Source organism: Electrona antarctica (assembly GCF_951216825.1).
Source record: "Electrona antarctica genome assembly, chromosome: 10".
NCBI lineage: Eukaryota > Metazoa > Chordata > Actinopteri > Myctophiformes > Myctophidae > Electrona > Electrona antarctica.
The window spans coordinates 43654326-43674446 of NC_136791.1; the positions used below are offsets into that span (position 1 = coordinate 43654326).

A 20121-nucleotide genomic window follows, 5' to 3' on the forward strand; every position below is an offset into this window, starting at 1 on the left:
GTAGCCGAATCTCGCGAGACCCCGGAACAGAAACGATACCTTAAATGCCAAAATAAAATGATGTACTGTGCACGCTGTGCACATCGAAAAGCAAGTGATTAGAAAGCAAACTGTGATATGTCTTCTTTCATGTGCCTGAACCGATTATATGACACAGGTCTCAATGGTGCATAAATAACGTTTGTTATGAGCTGGTCCAGCTTGCTCCATTCACTGCTTTGTATACATGTCACTTCCGGTGCGAGATTTGGCTCCCATGAAAGTGTCATGGCGCAGCACTGTCACGCGACCATGTCACTTCCTTCTCAAATTTTCCTTGGCTGATACCATAGAGTATATAAAAGGATAGAGACTGAACTGGCGCGAAGCTCCGCCCCCCCCAGCTATTCATGTCAGTGGAAGTTGCTCAGTGGCGTTTTGCAGCACCCGGTAGGTCTCAGAACGTCTACTTCCGCATTTGACCACCAAATTTTGGTGGTCAAATGCGGAAGTGCAATCGAGCGCTCAATGTTAAAGCCCAGCTGCACAGGGTTTCCCGGTCATGAATCCACAGGTCCGCCTGTAGTCCCTCCTCCTACCACTAGGGCCCAGTGCTTCAACGTTGAATAGCCTCACTGGCCCCTTGGCTGATACCCACAATAAGCCACTCCCGACCTACTTCTTCTTCCTGATGACGATACTTTTGTACCATTACTCAAGTACATTTTAAATACAGGACTTTTACTTAAATGAAGAAATGTTAGTAGCCTACTTTTTCCACCACTGCAAGTACACCCTCTGGACATGATGCTACAGTAGTATGTCACACAGGGACAAGCAGGAAGGCATGGCTACCATTTTTATAGTCTTTGTTATGACTTGGCTGGGGATTGAACCCTGACCTCTCAGTCTCAGGGCAGACATTCTAACCACAAGGCCACTGAGCACAGTTTAACAAATGACAGGCTTGACCAGAAAAAGCTCTCATTGTTCTGTGTGTGTGTGTGTGTGTGTGTGTGTGTGTGTGTGTGTGTGTGTGTCCGCGCACACACACACACAAACGTGTGTCATTCTGCAATGACTCAACACTGTATCAACCTCAAATCACAATGCCAGGCAATGCAACTTCTATAAGAGAACTCCAACTCAATATCTAACATAATGCCTATGAAGTATGAACTAAGGTTAACTAGCACTTCTATATTTATTTATCTAAATGTTAATCTACATTTCATTACATTATTATACAATATCTTTTCATACTTAAACATAAATAAATTAATTGTATTGGACCTTTTACTTAAAGATGGAGTGCCGTGATTGTTGTATTGTTTCCAGTTTTTCACGTGTTTATGAGGTGACCACTATAGGTGAGGTTGTTATGTGCAATGTCTTCCCTTTGTATTTAAGGTTTCTTCCTGGAGGCTGAAACCTTGACAGTCAAACGAGCCAATGAAAAAAACAGTGATATAGTGACATGATTGACATCACAATATCATCCCTTTTTCCATACAACAACAGTTGTGGGTGCGGCTTCAGTTCAGGTGGATCACACCCATCAGGCAAACCAGGCATACTTTATGAACTGGTGGGCGTGTCCACATAATAACAACATTTTAACAAATACTGTACTTTTTTTGAAAAAATTCTTCCTCCTTATATAACAATAATACCTGATGATCATGTTTTAGGGTGGAAAGAAATCATGGCACTCCATCTTTACGAAATGTGAAGCATTACCAAAATCATAGTATAGTATACAGGTCCAGAGATGCAGCAAGATGCACCATTGATATCATTGTATTTATAATATAATGCTAGACTGCCTATAACACTGAGGTTCAAGTTGCTGAAGATGCAGATGTCATAACTCAGTCTGACTTTTAAATGGATACCAGCTCGTAAATTATTTGCACAGAACGTGTCTCGCATTTTATTTTCTATAAAACCGATTCTATAAAAGAGATGAAAGGCAAATACAGTGTCTGTAGAGGGTGTTTTTTTTCCTTTTTCCCCAGGACTTTAGAGTTGTCTCGTGAAAAGGTTACCGCTATACGTGTGCTAGACAGGCTCTGCTACAATATAAAGAAGTGATTTGCAATTTGTTTCCAATTGTGTGTGATAGACATGATCTACGAGCCATTGTTGGGCCGGTACAGTATGTGTGTTTCTCTGTACATCAGGGGTTCTCAACCCGTGGGTCGCGAAATTATCGCCAAATTATTTTGGGGGGTCCCCAAATTATTTTCATTTTTTCTTTTTTTGCAACTGAATGGCTGGAAAGTGGAAATGAAGAGTTTACATATAGTACACGTAGTACATGCGTACACCTTCCCTAATGATTATATCTGGTTTCAGTATTTATTTATGGTGTATTGTCTATTATTAAGGTTATTGTAGCAGTCAATTTATATTGGGGGTCGGGAGGGGGCGGGGCGGGGGTCCCGAGACATTGCCAAAGCATTTCTGGGGGTCCCCGGCCAAAAACGTAGAGAACCCCTGCTGTACATTACACCATGCAGCCATTCTCAACCAGTTGATATTGGGCACGGAACCCCATTTTGATATGACTGCCATCTATGGCACAACGGGTCGCGAGACTCGCCACCCATTGTGCCATATGTGGGTCACAGACCCAGAATTTGTATGGGTTGCAAGTAAAACACACCTTTATTTTTTGTTTCCTACATTTTGTTTATTATTTTTTTCAAAAGATACAAAAAAAAAAAAAAAAATCCTGCAAAAGAATTCCAGAAAAAACTATCCATTAATTAGAGGGAAAAGTGTACTCAAAAGAGCAAATCTGGACTACAGCAAGACAGTGTATCCTCCTTGTGGACAGGGGAGGGCTGACATGAAGGTAGACAGGAACGCCCACAAACGTCACATCCGGTTTTAGCCTTGGGTTAAAGAAAATGGTCTCCCCCATAGGGTTATAACGGCGTACGATCCTTTGGATCACTTTCAGAGCGATTTGTCGGATGATGGAAATATTGACAAACCAAGAAAAATCCATCAGAAGGACATCTGGAACGCAATCGTTCAGTCGCCCTCGGAAAGTTGACTTATTATTAAGTATACGAGACGATTTAGCCATGGTTCACATGGCGCTGGTCTGTCATGGCGGAACTTCAACCTGTTGTACGCACTTTTCCCATTTACAACATTAACGTCTACATAGATGTTCAGATCAAGTGCTCACCCCCAGAGCCACGGATGTTACAATCCTCCTCGGGTGGGTAGAAGTACCGGTATCTTCCGCATTGTTCAATAAAAAGCGTTTTAATCCGATCGGTGGCCATTTTATCAGAGTTATAATGTATCTGCATGCACCGACCGATAGGGGCGCATAGTTGAAAGTGCATGGCCAAAAACTGATTAAACTTTGCTTTTTATTGAACAATACGGAAGATGCCGGTACTCAGGGACGTGGTGGGCCCATAATTCCCGGGAGGTGGAGTTGCGGAGGCCCTCTAGGCGTGCGGCCGAAGGCCGCGTGCCGGCGAAACTAAACACCGACGAATCAAGGGCGTGCAACCGCATTTTAGGTCACCGGACTGGACGTTCGGGAGTTGTCCCGAATTTCCCAATGGCCAGCACGTCTCTGCCGGTACTTATACCCGCCCTAGCCGAATTGTAACATCCATGGCCCTGGGGTGAGCACTTTATATTTGTAATCTGAACATTTGTGTAGGCGTAAGCTGTAAGGACTGTAAATGGTAGCTCGCCTGGTAGAGACACTCTATTAATCAATTCAACTTAATGGCTGTTGGTTTTTGATATTACGTTAAGTCATCAATAATGTTTATAGAACACATTGTAGTGAATTCTAAGTAGTTTAGAGACAGTTGGAACTTGGCACGGAGCCATTATCGTATGGCAAAGTGCGGTCGAAACGAATGGTGTCTGTAGCCTACTTGGAATTCACTAAAACGTGTTCTATAAACATCATTGATGAATTAATGGCTTTTTAAAATGTATATTATGATAAGTTTCAGTGATCATATCTATAGAAAAGTGGCCCATTGTGTTGTGTTGGATCATGTCCAGCAGTCAAGGAAAACATTCCAATCGGACTCTAGCTTGTTTCAGTTTCTAAATTAGCGTTCCTTGTTGAGTGGCAACAAGGATCTGTATCTGTAATCTGGCAAGCCATGACGCCTACTTTTAAATTAGTAGTATTTAAAGCATCTGCGTTTGAAAACCCAACAACCCACTGTTTATTCCGGTTGGGAGAACTCTGAACTTTACCCCAGCTCCACCCCCCAGCTATATTGACACCCCTGCTGACAACGCCGTGTGTATGTATCAGTGCACCAAAGCATTATGGGAATTGTAGTCCAGGAAGGAAGTGAGCCCAGTGTCGATGACATCAGAGACACTGGGCTCACTGCTAAAATCTAAAATATCTAAAACCACATATTACACACATAAAGACCCCCAGGGAAGTGTTCAAAATCTTCTAAATGTCATTCACATATATTTTTTTTGCAAAAAAGGGTGAAGTTTCCCTTTAAGCAGTGACTTACACAGTTGTCTTCGGAGCCTGAGGCGATGAAGCGTCCACATGGCGATATGGCCGAGCCGCATGGATAGCAGCGGTTCACGTGGCTCTCGTAACGACGCACGCACCTGATACGGAGACACAAAGTGACAAACTAATTAAGCTCGCGGATAAATAAAGCAAGCATAATCTGATTTCACAGAACAAACAGGATAATTGTTTGGTGACATCATGTGCAATTTGGATGATGATGTTTGTTTCCCTGCAAGCATGACTCAATGATACAACAAGGCAAGCAGATGTTGCACCGCGACGGACTGCAAAAGTCGAACTATTAATATGTTCCAAGAAGGGTAAGCCTGGATATGTTAACCACTTAACACCTTCAATCCAGGGGACAGTATCTGTGTCATTTTAGATGTTGTTATAGAGGTATGCACATGCATAAAGTGAGTGGCAAAGTCAGTGAGTTTAACGTCGTTTAACGTTGCTTAAAGGACCACTTCACCACTTTTCAACCTATCTTCATATAATAGGTCCTCACTAATAATCATGATAAAAATGGCAATATTTTTCTACTCTGTCTGTGTCTCATAGGAGGGCTGTTGGCAGGGCCCGTCCACCAGTGACATCATCATTAGGCAGATTTGTTTTTGAACAAGATTTGTTTTACAAAAATGTTTAGATTTGTATTAGCGTGAGAACGATGGCTTCCATTCCCCATTGGATTCCCCAGACTGAGTAGGAAAAAAATGTGCCATTTTATCATGATTATTAGTGAGGACCTGTTAATGGTTAATGGTAATGTATAATGATGATGTCACACGCATACCCTCTACTGTATATACAGTATACTGTATAAAACAACATAAGTTATGTCTGCTCACTCTGTGCCTCATTGGTGGGCTGTGGACAGTTCAGAAACCCGCTTTGACCAAACATGCCTACTGATGATGTAATATGTTGTCTGAAGATAGCCTAAAAAAAATAGTACCTGTGCACAAGATGTAACAATAAAGAATAACCTCTTAGCCAAAACTAAGAACACCTTGAACCAATCAGGTGAGGCCTATTAGTCATGTCTGAGGTGGCATGGAACACAGGTGTGTGTGATGCTACGAGGCTCTCCCATCCTACTATAATAGTATAGGCAATCTAAGGTTTAACCTCAAACAAATTGCAACACAAACTCTTTCAACTTTTTTTGTGTGTACGATTGTAATGCACGCAAGTCGAGAACAGTTCGCCCCACCGACTTCAAATTCGACACACGCGTTCCACACCCCCGCAGGGAGGGCAGTTCCCGGTATCGAGTCGGTCGGACCCACGGTTCTCCAGAACCACCACAAAAGGCTCTGGTCAGGCTCTGTCAGTGGGCCTAATCAGCCTACTGTAAATCCCCTCACCTGTGCAATTTCCAGCCTCTGCCTCAGGCAATTGATTGCCATGGCAACCCCACACCTGCCAATTGATTACTTAACCACTCCACTTTTCACAGGTAGTTTGCACTCTTCACACAGGCAGACAGACAGATACAGAGATCTCCATGTGGGACACAGACAGATAGTTAAAACGGGTGCTATGACAAAGGGTTGTTCTCAAGTAGGCCGGTGGTCGACGGGCACATACAGGTCTAGTCTATCGAATATGCTGAACAGTGACGACCAGTATGTGAGAAGGCTTGCCCGCTCTTCTATTTTCTTGGACCTAAAAAGACGCAAGGTCCCCCTGGCGTGTGGTTTGGACCCTAGCTTGGACCCTAGCTTCCTAGGCTTTGGTGTGTGGTCAGACTAGCGGTTTTCGAGTAAAAATCAACTGATCATCAATCCGAACGTAATTCCGACGGAGCATTAGTCCGACATGCGGGAACAACGGTCGGACTACCACTCGGACATGCGCTGCTCGCGTGCTCGCGGTGGTCTAGAGACTGTCGGTGCAAAACGCGATCTTATCAACGTACTGCACATGCTGGGAGCCTATACTGTGAACGACAACCCACCTCATACCCTGACCTAAACCTAACCGCAAGCACGGAGCAGCGCAGTCACTTCCATGTTTCCTAATCGCAGCCAGTAGGCTCCCAGACTACATCTAGATCAGGGGTTCTCAACCCATGGGTCGCGACCCCTCGGGGGGGGTCGCCAAATTATTTTGGGGGGTCCCCAAAGTATTATTAATATTATTGTTTTGCAACTGAATAGCTGGAAATGAAGAGTTTACATATAGTACACATAGTACATGCATACACCTTCCCTAATGATTATATCTGGTTTCAGTATTTATTTATGGTGTATTGTCTCTATTAAGGTTATTGTAGCAGTCAATTTATATTGGGGGTCGGGGCGGGGGTCCTGAGACATTGCCAAAGCCTTTCCGGGGGTCCCCGTCCAAAAACGTTGAGAACCCCTGATCTAGATGGTCTTGATGGGTAACCTACTGGTGATTATCGGTTGATCACATTCGAAGTGGGCGGTCAGACTGGCCAGACCTAAACATGTGCTGCTGGGCCGACGTAGGGTCCAACTCAGAGTTAGACCCTGGAGTGGCTAGGGTCTAACTCTGAGGCAGTGGCCTACAAATGGTGTCAATGACATCAGAGACACTGGACTCACTGCTAAAATCTAAAATATCTAAAACCACATATTACACACATAAAGGCCATTATATGTATAGCCGCTCAATTTGGAGGAGGCGTTGTTTCATCTATCCATGATGTATATCTGCTGTGTCTGACAAGTATGTCAACTATACTGTATGTAACAATGTTTTTGCCTTCTATGCACTTTGTAACTGGCTGTTCTCCTATTGTCTGACTGCACTGGCAGTGTTCATGTCCTTTGTACAAAGTATTCCCGTACTTCTGATTCATGCAGACATAAATGTGTGTGTGTGTGTGTGTGTGTGTGTGTGTGTGTGTGTGTGTGTGAGTGTGTGTGTGTGTTACACACATGCACCTGGGCGTGTGTGCTGTTGATCTTCATAAATGTAAACGAACAAATGGGTGAGTGTGTGTGACGACTGTGTCGTAAAAGAGAGAGATACAACGAGAATGTGCCTGATTCACTAAAGCTGTTTACACCCATATTTTGGGTGTAAAGGAATTTTCCAAACTTCCCATGTTAGTAGTCTAGAATATGTATCACAGAACAAACATGTTGTGCCAGTCCTTCATATGGAATGGTATCAGGACCGGGTTCTACACTGCCATTCAGACTACGGGTGCGTTCGGAAATGCGCACCGGGAATGTGGTCAGTTTGTTGAGCGTGGTGGGCGGTGACGTCACAGAGTGCGTTCAGTGTGCCTTATTTATGAACGACCACAGCTGTGGTCATTCATTCACACTGGACAACCCCGGCTTCAGGGTAGGGTCGCTCAGTGCGGGCACTTGGCACACCCGGTGCGCAGCGCACTGGATTTTCGAACAACGACGCACCAAGAGCACTGAATAAACGAACGACACCAGTGCGTTCAGGGCGCATTTCCGAACGCACCCTACGTGGCTACGGGCCTACGGCGTGCGGTTAAGGTTAGGGTTAGAGACAATAGTATTGAGCGAGTCGGAATGGCAGTGCCTCCGAATGGCAGTGCTTCGGAATGGAAGTGTGTAACCGTTCTACAAAGCACCGGGCATTAGTTTGTTAGCGGTGGTTTTCTCTGGTGTCCAAAAAGCCCATTCATTGAACTTGGAAAGGAAACTGGTGGTCCAATTAATAGGCTATTCATCACTTTCATATGTTTCTTGTTTAACATGATGAATGGATTTTGTGTAGGCGTGTTCATGTTCAGACGTAACATTCAAGACATTTGTTCCAGCACAGTTTAATGACACACACACTGCACCTGCACGGCTCAAACTAAGTTGCAACGATATTTTGTTGTTACAGAATGACGAGGGGTGCTTGCATTTAAAGTTTCATACCGAGACTGCAGTGCATTCAACAACTTCAACGGGACTGTTGGGGAATGTAAATCATAGATTTATTTTGCGTGACCCCCTGAAACTGATCCACGTATCCAAAATACAGGACCTTTACTTGGAGCGGAGCAGTGGTGGGAAAAGTACCGGTACACATTTTTTTACTTTACTTTTTTCAAAATAATCAATACGGCAATGTAGAAATACTCTGTCACATGCAAGTAAAAGTCAGGAATTAAAAATGTACTTGAGTAAAAGTACAAAAGTATTGGCATCAAAATATACTTAAGTACAAAAGTAAAAAGTAGTCATTGTGCAGAATGTCCCATTTCAAAGGTATAAAATGTTTAAAAAAATCTTTTGAAAATAGCAGATTTACAAACCCACAATGCTTGTAGATCGGCTATTTTCAGATAGGCGAAATGTGTACAGAGCTGAAGTGTGATTATTACAAAACATAAAGTAACTATAGCAACTAAAGTTGTCAAATAATTGTAGTGGAGTAAAAGTATTTGCTTCAGAGTTGTACAGGGCTAACCTGACTCCGCCAGATGGGGCAGCAGAGAGTACACTGGGTTCCCCCCTCCCAGTGTACTCTCTGCTGCCCCATCTGGCGGAGTCAGGTTAGTACAGGGCTGGACTGAGACAAAAATTTGCCCCGAATTTGGCCCAGACTGGCCCACCACAACCAGCGCGCAGATACGACTTTTCGGGTCGAGGCCCATACAAATACTTGAATTACAAGCCCTTAGCACTAGGGGTGGGACGATATGGGTTCCTCACGATACGATATATATCGCGATATTAGGCCCTCGATAACGATAATATCACGATATATTGCGATATTTGCGATATATCGATATATTGTATGAAATGTCATCAACGATATATCACGATATCTGCAACTACAAAATACTTGGAACTGAAAAAATGCAGCATTTTGTATTCCCACAAAGCTGTTTGGAGACTTTGGACACATCACCATCCAGTAATTCAGTACTTCTGGTTACTGTGGAATCTGAGTGGGATTTGCTTTATTTTAGCTGTCATGTCCTCCTTTTCTAAACATGTTGTTCATCACTTCATTATGAACAACATTTCAAATTTCAAAAAAAAAAAAAAAAAAAAGGGTTATAATCAATATTGATTATTTATCGCGGGAGGACGTATCGATATATATCGCCATATCGATATTTCAGCACACCCCTACTTAGCACCACCACATTTACAGTAGGCCTACAGCCTAAATGATACAGAACCAACAGACAACTAATTTAACATTTGGCCCAGGCTGGCCTACGAAGAGGGTCGGCCCACCGGGCATTATGCCTGGTACGTCCTGTGGCCAATCCAGGCCTGGAGATGTAGTGGGGTAGAATTAAAAGTACTAAAGATTAGAAAAACTCCAGTAAGGTGTAAAAAAATTAAATAAAAACAAAGAATAGCTCCAAATTTCTACTAAGGTACAGTAGTCATGTAAATGTACTTAGTTACTTTCCACCACTGTAGCGGAGTATTTAACCCATTTTGACCTGGGAACGATTCTACAAATGCCTTCTAAATCCTAACAGTTTTCTGAAAAAGATATGTTTCTATGTCAGTCGTTCTTCGATTTTTCAAAAAATAGCAGACCTACAATGCTACGAGCTTGTAGATCTGCTATTTTTCAATAGCTAAAGCATAACATAATGCTATCACCAAAAGGGGTTCCCGCTCAAAATGGGTTAAAACGTTGTTTCAAACCACTGTCCGAGTAGCCGTTGCCGCCGCCGCAGGGGAACAGGAAGCTGAGCATGACTCAAGCAAAAACACAGGGAAAAAAAAGAAGAAAAAAAAAGACCCTTGTAGGTGAGGAGCGAGCAAGGCCCCCCTACTGTGACTGCTATGCTCATTCATACTGGCCACAGCAGCGTGTAATGGCTTTACCATGCTGCCAGCGCAGGCCAGCCACAGCTACACACAACGCTCTTCCAAAACGGGACAGCTGGGCCCCGCCGCTGTTGTGTCCGGGGGATCTCACAGGTCCTGGGTGAGAGCATGTCTTTGGGCTTTCAGCCTGCTAATCTCATTTTAAGACGGACCCGAAACTAGGTCATATTCAATGGCGGGTGACCGTATAACTGGAACTTAATGTACGCACCGAGTGAGTTGCATTGCGTGGGGGGATGGAAATCTCTCTCACATTGACCGTGAATTTGAGCAATGCTATACTGATCGCCGCTTCTCACTGCTCTACACACATTAAATACATATAAAAGGCATTGATGTCTTGTAGGCACCTATTCGCAAATATAGGTCAAATCTTTGCTGCCACAGAGGGGGACATTTTCAACTCTCATAATGATTATGCATAGTTTAAGCACAGTCAACACTCCACGCCAACGCATACGCAACATATTTCAACTCTTTATTTTGTCTTTATTAAATGAATGCTCTAGTCCAGGGGTTCTCAACGTTTTTGGCCGGGGACCCCCGGAAATGCTTTGGCAATGTCTCGGGACCCCCGCCCCGCCCCGCCCCCTCCCGACCCCCAATATAAATTGACAATAACCTTAAACCATTTTGGGCGGGAACCCCTTTTGGTGTTTTAAGCATTGTTATAATTTAGCTATTGAAAAATAGCAGATCTACAAGCTCATAGCGCGCCACCGAGTGGCGCGCTACGAGCTTGTAGGTCTGCTATTTTTGAAAAATCGTGAAAATAAAAATTTAAAAATAAATCTTTTTTTTTTTTTAAATAATTTGGGGACCCCCTAAAATAATTTTTAAAGGAAAGGTTGACAGCTGACAGTGAACCATTTTTAGACCACTGCATAGGAAGGTCCAATCCTCTTGGTTGGAAATTGGAACCTATAAAACCTTCTGAACCCACCAGAGTCTTGAGAGTCATCAAGATAATCAGCAGGGATAATGGTGCTCATTAAATGGTTGTTGTCGGGCAGAAACCTCTTATCTCCATATCGAAAATGTGTTTTTCTTGCCCTACTCGATCTTGCTACAGCGTCACACAAAAGTATCAAAAGTAGTAGATCTAGAAATGTGGTGTGAAGAGGCATGTTTTGAGTCTTAGATCTGCTACTTTTGCTATTTTTGAATTAGAAGTTTTGGACACCCAACAGAGACGATATTAACTATCTGTCTAAATCAACACCTTAAATGACAGAAAAGTAAGCTTAACACTACTGTACCACACACACACACACACACACACACACACACACACACACACACACACACACACACACACACACACACACACACACACACACACACACACACACACACACACACACACACACACACACACACACACACACACACACACACACACACACACACACACACACACACACACACACACACACACACACAAACAGAAGAGCAGGGATACATCAGAGAGCAGGGATAGTTATCCCTGCCTCCCTTCTGGCTTCAAAACTATGGAATACACTTCCCATTGCAGATTCACTCCCAATCTTCCGCCGTAGTCTGAAAACGCACCTCTTCAGACTCCATCTTAGCCCATAGCACTTGCCGTAGTACTTGCCCTAGCCTCGACTTCCTACAGGCTTATGCATAGGCTCAATTTATGTAACTTAAATAGTACTTTACGTAGACATAGCACTCTATAGTGTATACACACATAGTTTCCTTAGATAGATAAACCTTGTGGTTTCTGCCTGACAGCGACAATATAGCATGCATGTGTATTTGTGAAAGTGGTTATAAACTGAAATGCCTGTCCAATTGTGTAATTCTAATAAAGCTTTGCTTCATTAACAGTGAGGATAACCAAACAAACTGAATTCAACACAAACCATAGTTGTTTTTGTTTTTTTACTAGACAGCCATTTATCAGCACTGTTTATCGACCGGCACAATATAGTATAATGAATTAACTCCTTTAATGATGTTCCCCAGACTAAATAACAATCGTTAATTTCCTTTTTGTCTTGCGAGGGGAAAAAAGCTGTAAGGACCCAACCGTAATGAAAAGGTCAAATTAAATATGAGTGGCATTTAAATGGGCCTCATCTTGAGAGAGAATGCAGAGTGGGTGTTTACTTAGTACGTACATTTACGCAAGTACAAATATTGAGGTACTTTTACAGTTTTACTTAACTTGCCAATGTCCCTGTACTAAATATTTGACTATTTAACTCAAATACAATTAATTGAAAACCTAAGTGACTATAGTTACTTTGTCTATTCTAAAATAACAGATCTACAAGCTCACAATGAGCTTGCAGATCTGCTATTTCAGAAAATTGAAATCTGCTATTTTAGAAATGTTGGGATAAAAGTGGAAAATTGAAAACATTGAGTACTTTCACTTTTGTACTTTTTGATGGCAATACTTTAGCACTTTTACTGCGAGTTAAATTGTGAACGTATAGGCCTTTTACAGTAGGCCTACGTCGCAACAGAATATTTCTACATTGTGGTATTGCTACTTCTACTACTAAAAAAAAAAAAAAATCGCAGTACTTCTTGCACCACAGCTTACAGCCTCCTGCGTGATTTTATGTTCCTCTCTTGCCTGCCAGGCACATTTCTAGACACTTAGAAGTTGGACTGCGGGAAAGGTATACTCTCACTTCTCTCCAGGTTCGGCCTGCTCCTCATTAGAACAACGAGATTACAAAGGCTTACCAACGGGCCGATAAACAAAATTATTTTTAAATACCCTCATATTTCCTGGATGTTTGTGTGATAGCTCAAGCAAGAAGCAACGGCGCGTACTAGTCCTCCCGTGGCGCGGCGGTCCACATGCCATCAAGCCCAAGTTCTCTGGACATTTGCTTTTGTTTTGTAAACGATAAACTGTAATAGCAAAAATGTACACGGAAAGGATTACTTCATGGCTATATGTGTAGTATATAATAATAAATAAGTAAACCCAGAAACTAGGTGCATAGTTAGGATAAAAATAATAACCCCACTGTTAAGAATTAACTTTGTTAACCCATTTTGACCTGGGAACGATTCTATAAATGTCTTCTAAATCCTGAAAAGGCTATGTTTCTATGTCAGTCGTTCTTCGATTTTTCAAAGATAGCAGACCTACAAGCTCGTAGCGCGCCACTCGGTGGCGCTCTATGAGCTTGTAGATCTGCTATTTTTCAATAGCTAAAGCATAACATAATGCTAACACCAAAAGGGGTTCCCACCCAAAATGGGTTTTAAAGCCCTACATTACCAGTGTAGCCTAGCACTCCTTTCTAGCCTGATTGTGCCAACTGGATCAGAGATGACAATAACGAGATACAACAACAGTAGACCTTTACTGTAGATACCCTACAACTGTTCACAAATCAGTGGTTCATAAACGTTCTTCATTTCACGGACCCTAATTTTTGGTATGCATTATTACGCTACGGAACCCCCATAGGCCATAACTTGAGTGTACAAAATCCATGTGTGCACTCTCAGAGTTTCAGACCTGTAAGGGTCCATTTGTCCAAGTATCAATGATTTAGCTGGGGACCCGGTTGGAACTGGATCTGACCCATTGTGTCCAACAGTGTTGGGCAATATTACTCAAGAGAGTAATATGTTACTTATTACATACTGTATTAGTCCTTAAAAAAGTAATATTAGCCTATATCACTTACATTACATGGAATCAAGAGTAATATATTACATATTATATATATATATTACTTTTACCCCCCCCCCCCACCCACAACAAAATGGGATGTACAACACAACAATTTTTTTAGAACTGAATCCAATTGTTTTTAATAAGAATAAGTCATAAATCAGCCTAAAAGGTGATAAAATAAAGCAGCCATCTCTCTTGACCTTTTAAATGAAATGTTTTCAAACGGTAGCCAACAAATCCTGAGAAATATGTAATATGTGCTATTTTTTTTACAAAGTAAATGGGTATAATATTAGTAGTGTAATACCTTACACTACTCGTTATTTCTAGTAACTAGTTACTGCCCAACACTGGTGTCCAATAGATATGCTTCACTAACCCAACAGCTGTCTGTCTCTCTATAGGACTACAACAGCCATGAATTCATAACCACTTGAACGCTAGCGTCCCTATTGTGGGGCGAACACTGGCAGAGAAAAGCTCACAAAGCTATTTTCGGTTAAGAGATTTGCAGGGGTCTGCAACTTAGTTGCAGACCCCTGCAACTAAGTGGTACCTCCAGGGTTTAAGTGATTAAAATAGGGAGGATGAACTCAAATGTCGAATGTTAATTTACAATAGAGTGAGAATATCAGCCATTGCTTTGAACGAGGAAAGCACAGGGCCATGGGCCCACACCAGGCATTCGCATTGGCTTGTAATGTAAAAGTACACATTAGAGATGGATATGAGAGCTCTTTGTGTACAAACTTAATTGGCCGTGTCTCTCTCCAAAGGCAGATTTAATTAATCTATTTGACCGTGTTGAGATAATTTCATTATCCGTTTTCTCAGAGCGGAATAAACACTCCCCCCCCCCCCTCCATAGTCATTTGAGATACGGGTTGCTGAGACATACAGTTGGAGGCCATCGATATTGTCCTTTTCTTTTTGCTGAGGTTTGCGTGATCTGCGCAAAAGGACAGTTAACCCATTTTGGGCGGGAACCCCTTTTGGTGTTTTAAACATTATGTTATAATTTAGCTATTGAAAAATAGCAGATCTACAAGCTCATAGCGCGCCACCGAGTGGCGCGCTACGAGCTTGTAGGTCTGCTATTTTTGAAAAATCGTGAAAATATTTATTTCAGAAAACTGGAGGATTTAGAAGGATTTTTTAAAATTTTGAGGTCAGGCCTAAATGGGTCAAATAATAAGGGACAATATCGGTGGCACCCAACTGTATGCCTGTGGCCCTGAACAAATGGAAACTATCTGAAGTTGGTCTGATATTTCGTGAGCATCTACAGTATGAAGACAAAATAACTGATACGGGACCAATATCATGGACATCTGTCACCTGTGCACCTAGGGTTCGCTTTATTTGGACAAAATTAATAGCAGACATGTCTCTGAGACTTTTGGACAGATCGTTGACACTATAGGGAGTAGAGCCCGGCCGATATATTGGTTTGGCCGATATATCTGCAATGCAACAAAAAAAAATCTAATAAATAGCAGACCACTAGTGTTCAAATTGGGATTGGCATCAGACCCAAAAATCTGGCATCAGTCAGGTTCTAACAGGGAGTGTCTAAAGAAAACAGAACCTTGACCTAAGCTGCTCCCATCAGCGTTATGTCTCACATATATATAAAAAGTGACACTAGAGTTTTGTGGGACAAAAGTTGTCATTCTTTGGTCAGCGTGTGGAGTAACAAAAACAAAGCAAAGATGACGTGAACGGGGAACTGTGCAACTGGGGAGATATTTCTTTCAAACATCCATATGTTTTCACCTCGGAGGAGTTACGTCTGCACTGGGCTGAACGATGACAGGCTTCTGAACCAGAAGTTGACCTGGAAACCAGGCACAAATATTTATCAGAGTGGAAGAAGGGGTTTTGACGGTGTCTGAGACGAGTAGATGAACATGGAGGCAGTCTCAGACATAAAGGAATGAAAGACTTAAGTAACGCCTTGTGCTGGGCCAAACCAAAGGTTTAAATAAATCCATCAGGGCCTACTTGAATCGTCATCCTTATATGGCATCCAGCTGATAAAAATCCAAAGAAAGGAATGCCATTCCCAGTTCATGTTCACAAAGAAAAGAGTTGTACTTATCAGCCCTGGAATTTTAGTATTAGAAATGCTGATTAATACAAGGTCTCACTCATATTGACTATTGTATAGTCCTGTGTGCAATGTCTATAACTGAGAACTTGCAGGATTTGTAATTCATTCTTAGCCCTACTGTATATCGTTGCTGTTGGGCAGAAACCTCTTATCTCCGATTGTTTAACATTTTATGTAAATTATTTTGTCAGATAGGGTGAGAAGTTCAGTCACACGAGAGAGACTCGGAGTAGAACCGCTGCTCCTTCGCCTGGAAAGGAGTCAGCTGAGGTGGTTCGGGCATCTGGTTAGGATGCCTCTCGGGCGCCTCCCTAGGGAGGTCCTCGTCACCTCGTCACGTCCCACTGGGAGGAGACCCCGGAACGTCTCGGAATCCCGTCTGGAGCACTCTGGTGGAGCTGTTGCCCCCGTGACCTGACTACGGATAAGCGGTTGAAGATGGATGGATGGATGGATATTACAGTGTGTGAACAAAGTAGCAAAAATAGCCTATCTATGTAACTTATCATCTTTAAACTATATGTAGGGCTAAAAATGTGTTTTTGTGTATTTCTAAGCAAGACAATAATAAATCTGTGGGATGGGGTGATGGCTGATTTAAGCAGTCACATCTGGCCCGAGTCAAACTAATTGGACTCAGAGCTAGGAGGTGTGACTACACACCTGTTGTGCATCGATGCACAACAGGATAAATCAGTCATCCCCACAAACATTCTGGAAGAGACGGCCTCTGTCATGGCAGGTGGGGTATATCTGCATCTGCATTTTATCTTGTTTATTTCCTGGCTCTCGACCACGTTATACACCAAGGCATGGCAAGCAGTTTGGTGGCCACATGGAAATAAAGAAAACCTTTAACTTGAAACCGGCCTCTGTACAACAATTGAGTCTGTCACAAACGCTATTTTAACCAATCTGTACGGTAGGTAGTGTATGTTAATACAATATAACTTTGACAGAGAGGAAAGAGGCCGCACAGCTCGTAGTCACGATGCCATAAACATTTTTATTTTCCCAGCCTTTCGGCAACAAGTTGCCTTCTTCAGGGTCCATGAAGAAGGCAACTTGTTGCCGAAACGTTGGAAAAATAAAAAAGATTCTATTGGGACTTTAGACCCTGGTGTCGGGTAGAAAGCCTTACTGGCTGACATGCAGTACTGCCCGACACTCATGAGCGCAATGTCCCCTGGGCTCTGCATGGCCAAGTGAGGACTGCCTCTTGGTTGGCAGGTACAAAGAACATAATTGTGTCCAAATCGGTGACTTCCGTTGGACCCGCAGACCCCGCGGAGGTCGGTGTGGGGGTCCGAATGTGTTACTGTTAAATCAGTGCGAGGTTGTGTTACAAACATACACGCAATAATCATACTAATATGGGAGGGGGGAGAACACAACGGAGACAGCGCTTCTTTCACCTGACAAATATCACTATGTGATCATTTCTTGTTTTACTTTCTTTACATGATGATTTCCTGTTTTTCATAGAAATGTATATTTGTACGTCTTTAATTGTTCTGATGAATTGAAAATGGAGGACCCTGTCTCATAGTGCTTTTCATGGTTTCATCCCCAAAGTAGCAGTTTTTGTATTGACTTTTTTTCGTATGAAATGTACCCATTGTTCTTTCTTTTCAAACAATGGATTCAAACCAAAGAACAAGATTCCTTTACAGGATCTCCTCACTGGTCAACAAAAACAACTTGAAGACTTTAACAGGAGCCCTCGTACAAGGTTTCTTTGACTATGCATGCATCTCCTGGTACCACAGCACCTCAAAGGCCCTTAAAACTAGGCTCCAGACTTCCCAAAACAAACTGGTCAGGCTCCTACTTGGCCTCACCCCCCGAACCCCTGCCCACTTTGACAGGCTGGAATGGCTTAGGGTCGACGACAGAGTACAGCATATTGCAATGGGTCTGGTCCACAAGATTTGATACACCACCAAGATACCCATGTACCTGTCTAGATACTTCCTTAATGTTAACGAAGTCCACACCCACAACACCAGAGGGAGTGCAACAAACCATGTACAACCCAGATTCGGCACAAACAAGGGACTAAATTATTTTCGCTCCTATGCCACCAAAACGCCCTACCAACAGTCATTAAGACATGCAAATCCCTGGACTCCTTCAAAACCGCTCTCAAAGGGCACCTACGGACGGCTGCAATTCGAAACTGGCCCCCGTAAAATCTGAATCCCCCCCCCCCCCCCCCCCCCCCCACCTTTTCCCCCTCACTGTATATTATTTTCCCTTTTTACCTCCTTTATGATGAATTCCTGTTCTGTTCTTTGACTATATAGAAGTGTCTATTTGTACGTCTCTAAATGTTTTGATGAATTGAACACGGTGGACCATCTTGTAAACAAGTGTAATGCTTAAATGACCACTTCACCACTTTTCAACTTCTCTTCCTATAATTGGTCCTAACTAATGTTCATGATAAAATAACACAATTTTTTTCTACTCAGTCTGTGTCTCATAGGAAGGCTGTGGGCAGTTCAGAAACCCGTCCACCAGTGACATCATCGATGGTGAATCCAAGCTAATAGAAACGGCAGGCTTTCTTTTTTTGAAAAGTTGCAATGCAAAAGTTGAAGCCATCGTTCTCACGATAATACAAATCTAAATATATTTTAAAACTAATCTTGTTTAAAAAAAATCTGCCTAATGATGATGTCACTGGTGGACGGGTGTCCGAACTGCCCAAAGCCCTCCTATGAGACACAGACTGAGTAGGAACAAAATGGGGGTGTTTTATCATGAACATTAGTGAGGACCAATTATACGAAGATATGTTGAAAAGTGGTGAAGTGGTCCTTTAATTGGGTCGTCCACTCACAGTTAACAGTCTTTGTATTGAGTTTGTGCTTGAAATGTACTGTAATTCTGCAAACTGTTAATAAATATTTCAATCAATCAATCAATCAAACATGGACGTTATGGATTGCAGCAGCAGTGCAGGGAGGCAATCTTGGTACAGTAGGTGTTTTGTTTCCTCGTTTTACCGTTCAAATGGGTAGGGCGGGATGAGTTATGGGATATATTAACCCGAGGCCGATTCTACAAAGGCCTTCTAAATAAGTAGTTATCACACTTTCAAGACTTCTCTACAATGTTTACAAAATAGCAGATGCAAGCTCGCAGCACTGCACGACATGACGCACTGCCTGTGATCTACTTGTTTTAATAGAGAGTATGCGCATGCTTAAAGTGAATGGCACATCGAGTGGCAAAGCAACAGGAAAAGTGCGTTTAACATTGTTTAATGTTGTTTAATGCAATCAGATATGACTTTTCTGTTTGGTGTATAGGCTGTCAAGGCCAGAAAGTAGTTTTTTGCCACTCATTAGGCATTCCTGCATAACTTCCGGGTTTGATGATGATGTCACACGCATACCCTCTATAGCCAATGCCAACATAAAAAAATGACACGGATGCTTTCCCGGTTTTGATGGATAGTTTTGTTTTCCGTTTGGTTAATGCATTTAGACCTCGTTTCCACACAGTGTGTTCTGTCCATTTATACAATTTATCTCTATGGAAACCCTATGTGACCCTATGTGACGTGTGCAAAACTCCTCCTTCCTCGACATACGTAGGAAGGTATATTTAAAAGATTTATTTTTTGTAGGATTTAAACCACATCAGGGGACATGTGGACAGGAACTTAAAGTACAAACCTGAGCGTACGGAGGTCCCAAAGTTTGACACCGTCGGTGACTGCACTGGTGAGGAAGAGGTTGTAGGAATCTGGAGCCTGCGTGCTGAACATGGAACCCTGTGGATGCAGCAATCACACACACAAAAAAAAGCCTCCACTACATCAGCACATATACTTGTAAATGATCCGTTTAACTCTGAACGTGTACACAATATGTAACCAAATGCACCCATTGGGAAATGGGTTAAGATGAGCCTTACATTTTTGGAAGAACAATACAACGTTCAATACAATAATGATGGAGCAATGCACACATCATGTTCTCATACACCCCTG

At 42.5% G+C, this 20121-nt stretch overlaps 1 protein-coding gene across 4 annotated transcripts in view; it reads right to left on the reverse strand.

The window, feature by feature from the left end:
- wdr27 (WD repeat domain 27) overlaps positions 1-20121 on the reverse strand; it is a 101923-nt gene that overhangs the window by 34416 nt on the left and 47386 nt on the right. For 3 of the 4 annotated variants that reach the window (XM_079512442.1, XM_079512444.1, XM_079512443.1), the window contains 2 exons: positions 19805-19902; positions 4509-4611 (listed from right to left, as the gene is read on the reverse strand). In XM_079512442.1, the coding sequence (XP_079368568.1) occupies positions 4509-4611; positions 19805-19902 (201 nt within the window). The remainder of the gene's footprint in view (positions 1-4508; positions 4612-19804; positions 19903-20121) is intronic. The other variant, XM_079512445.1, reaches the window with a different exon arrangement.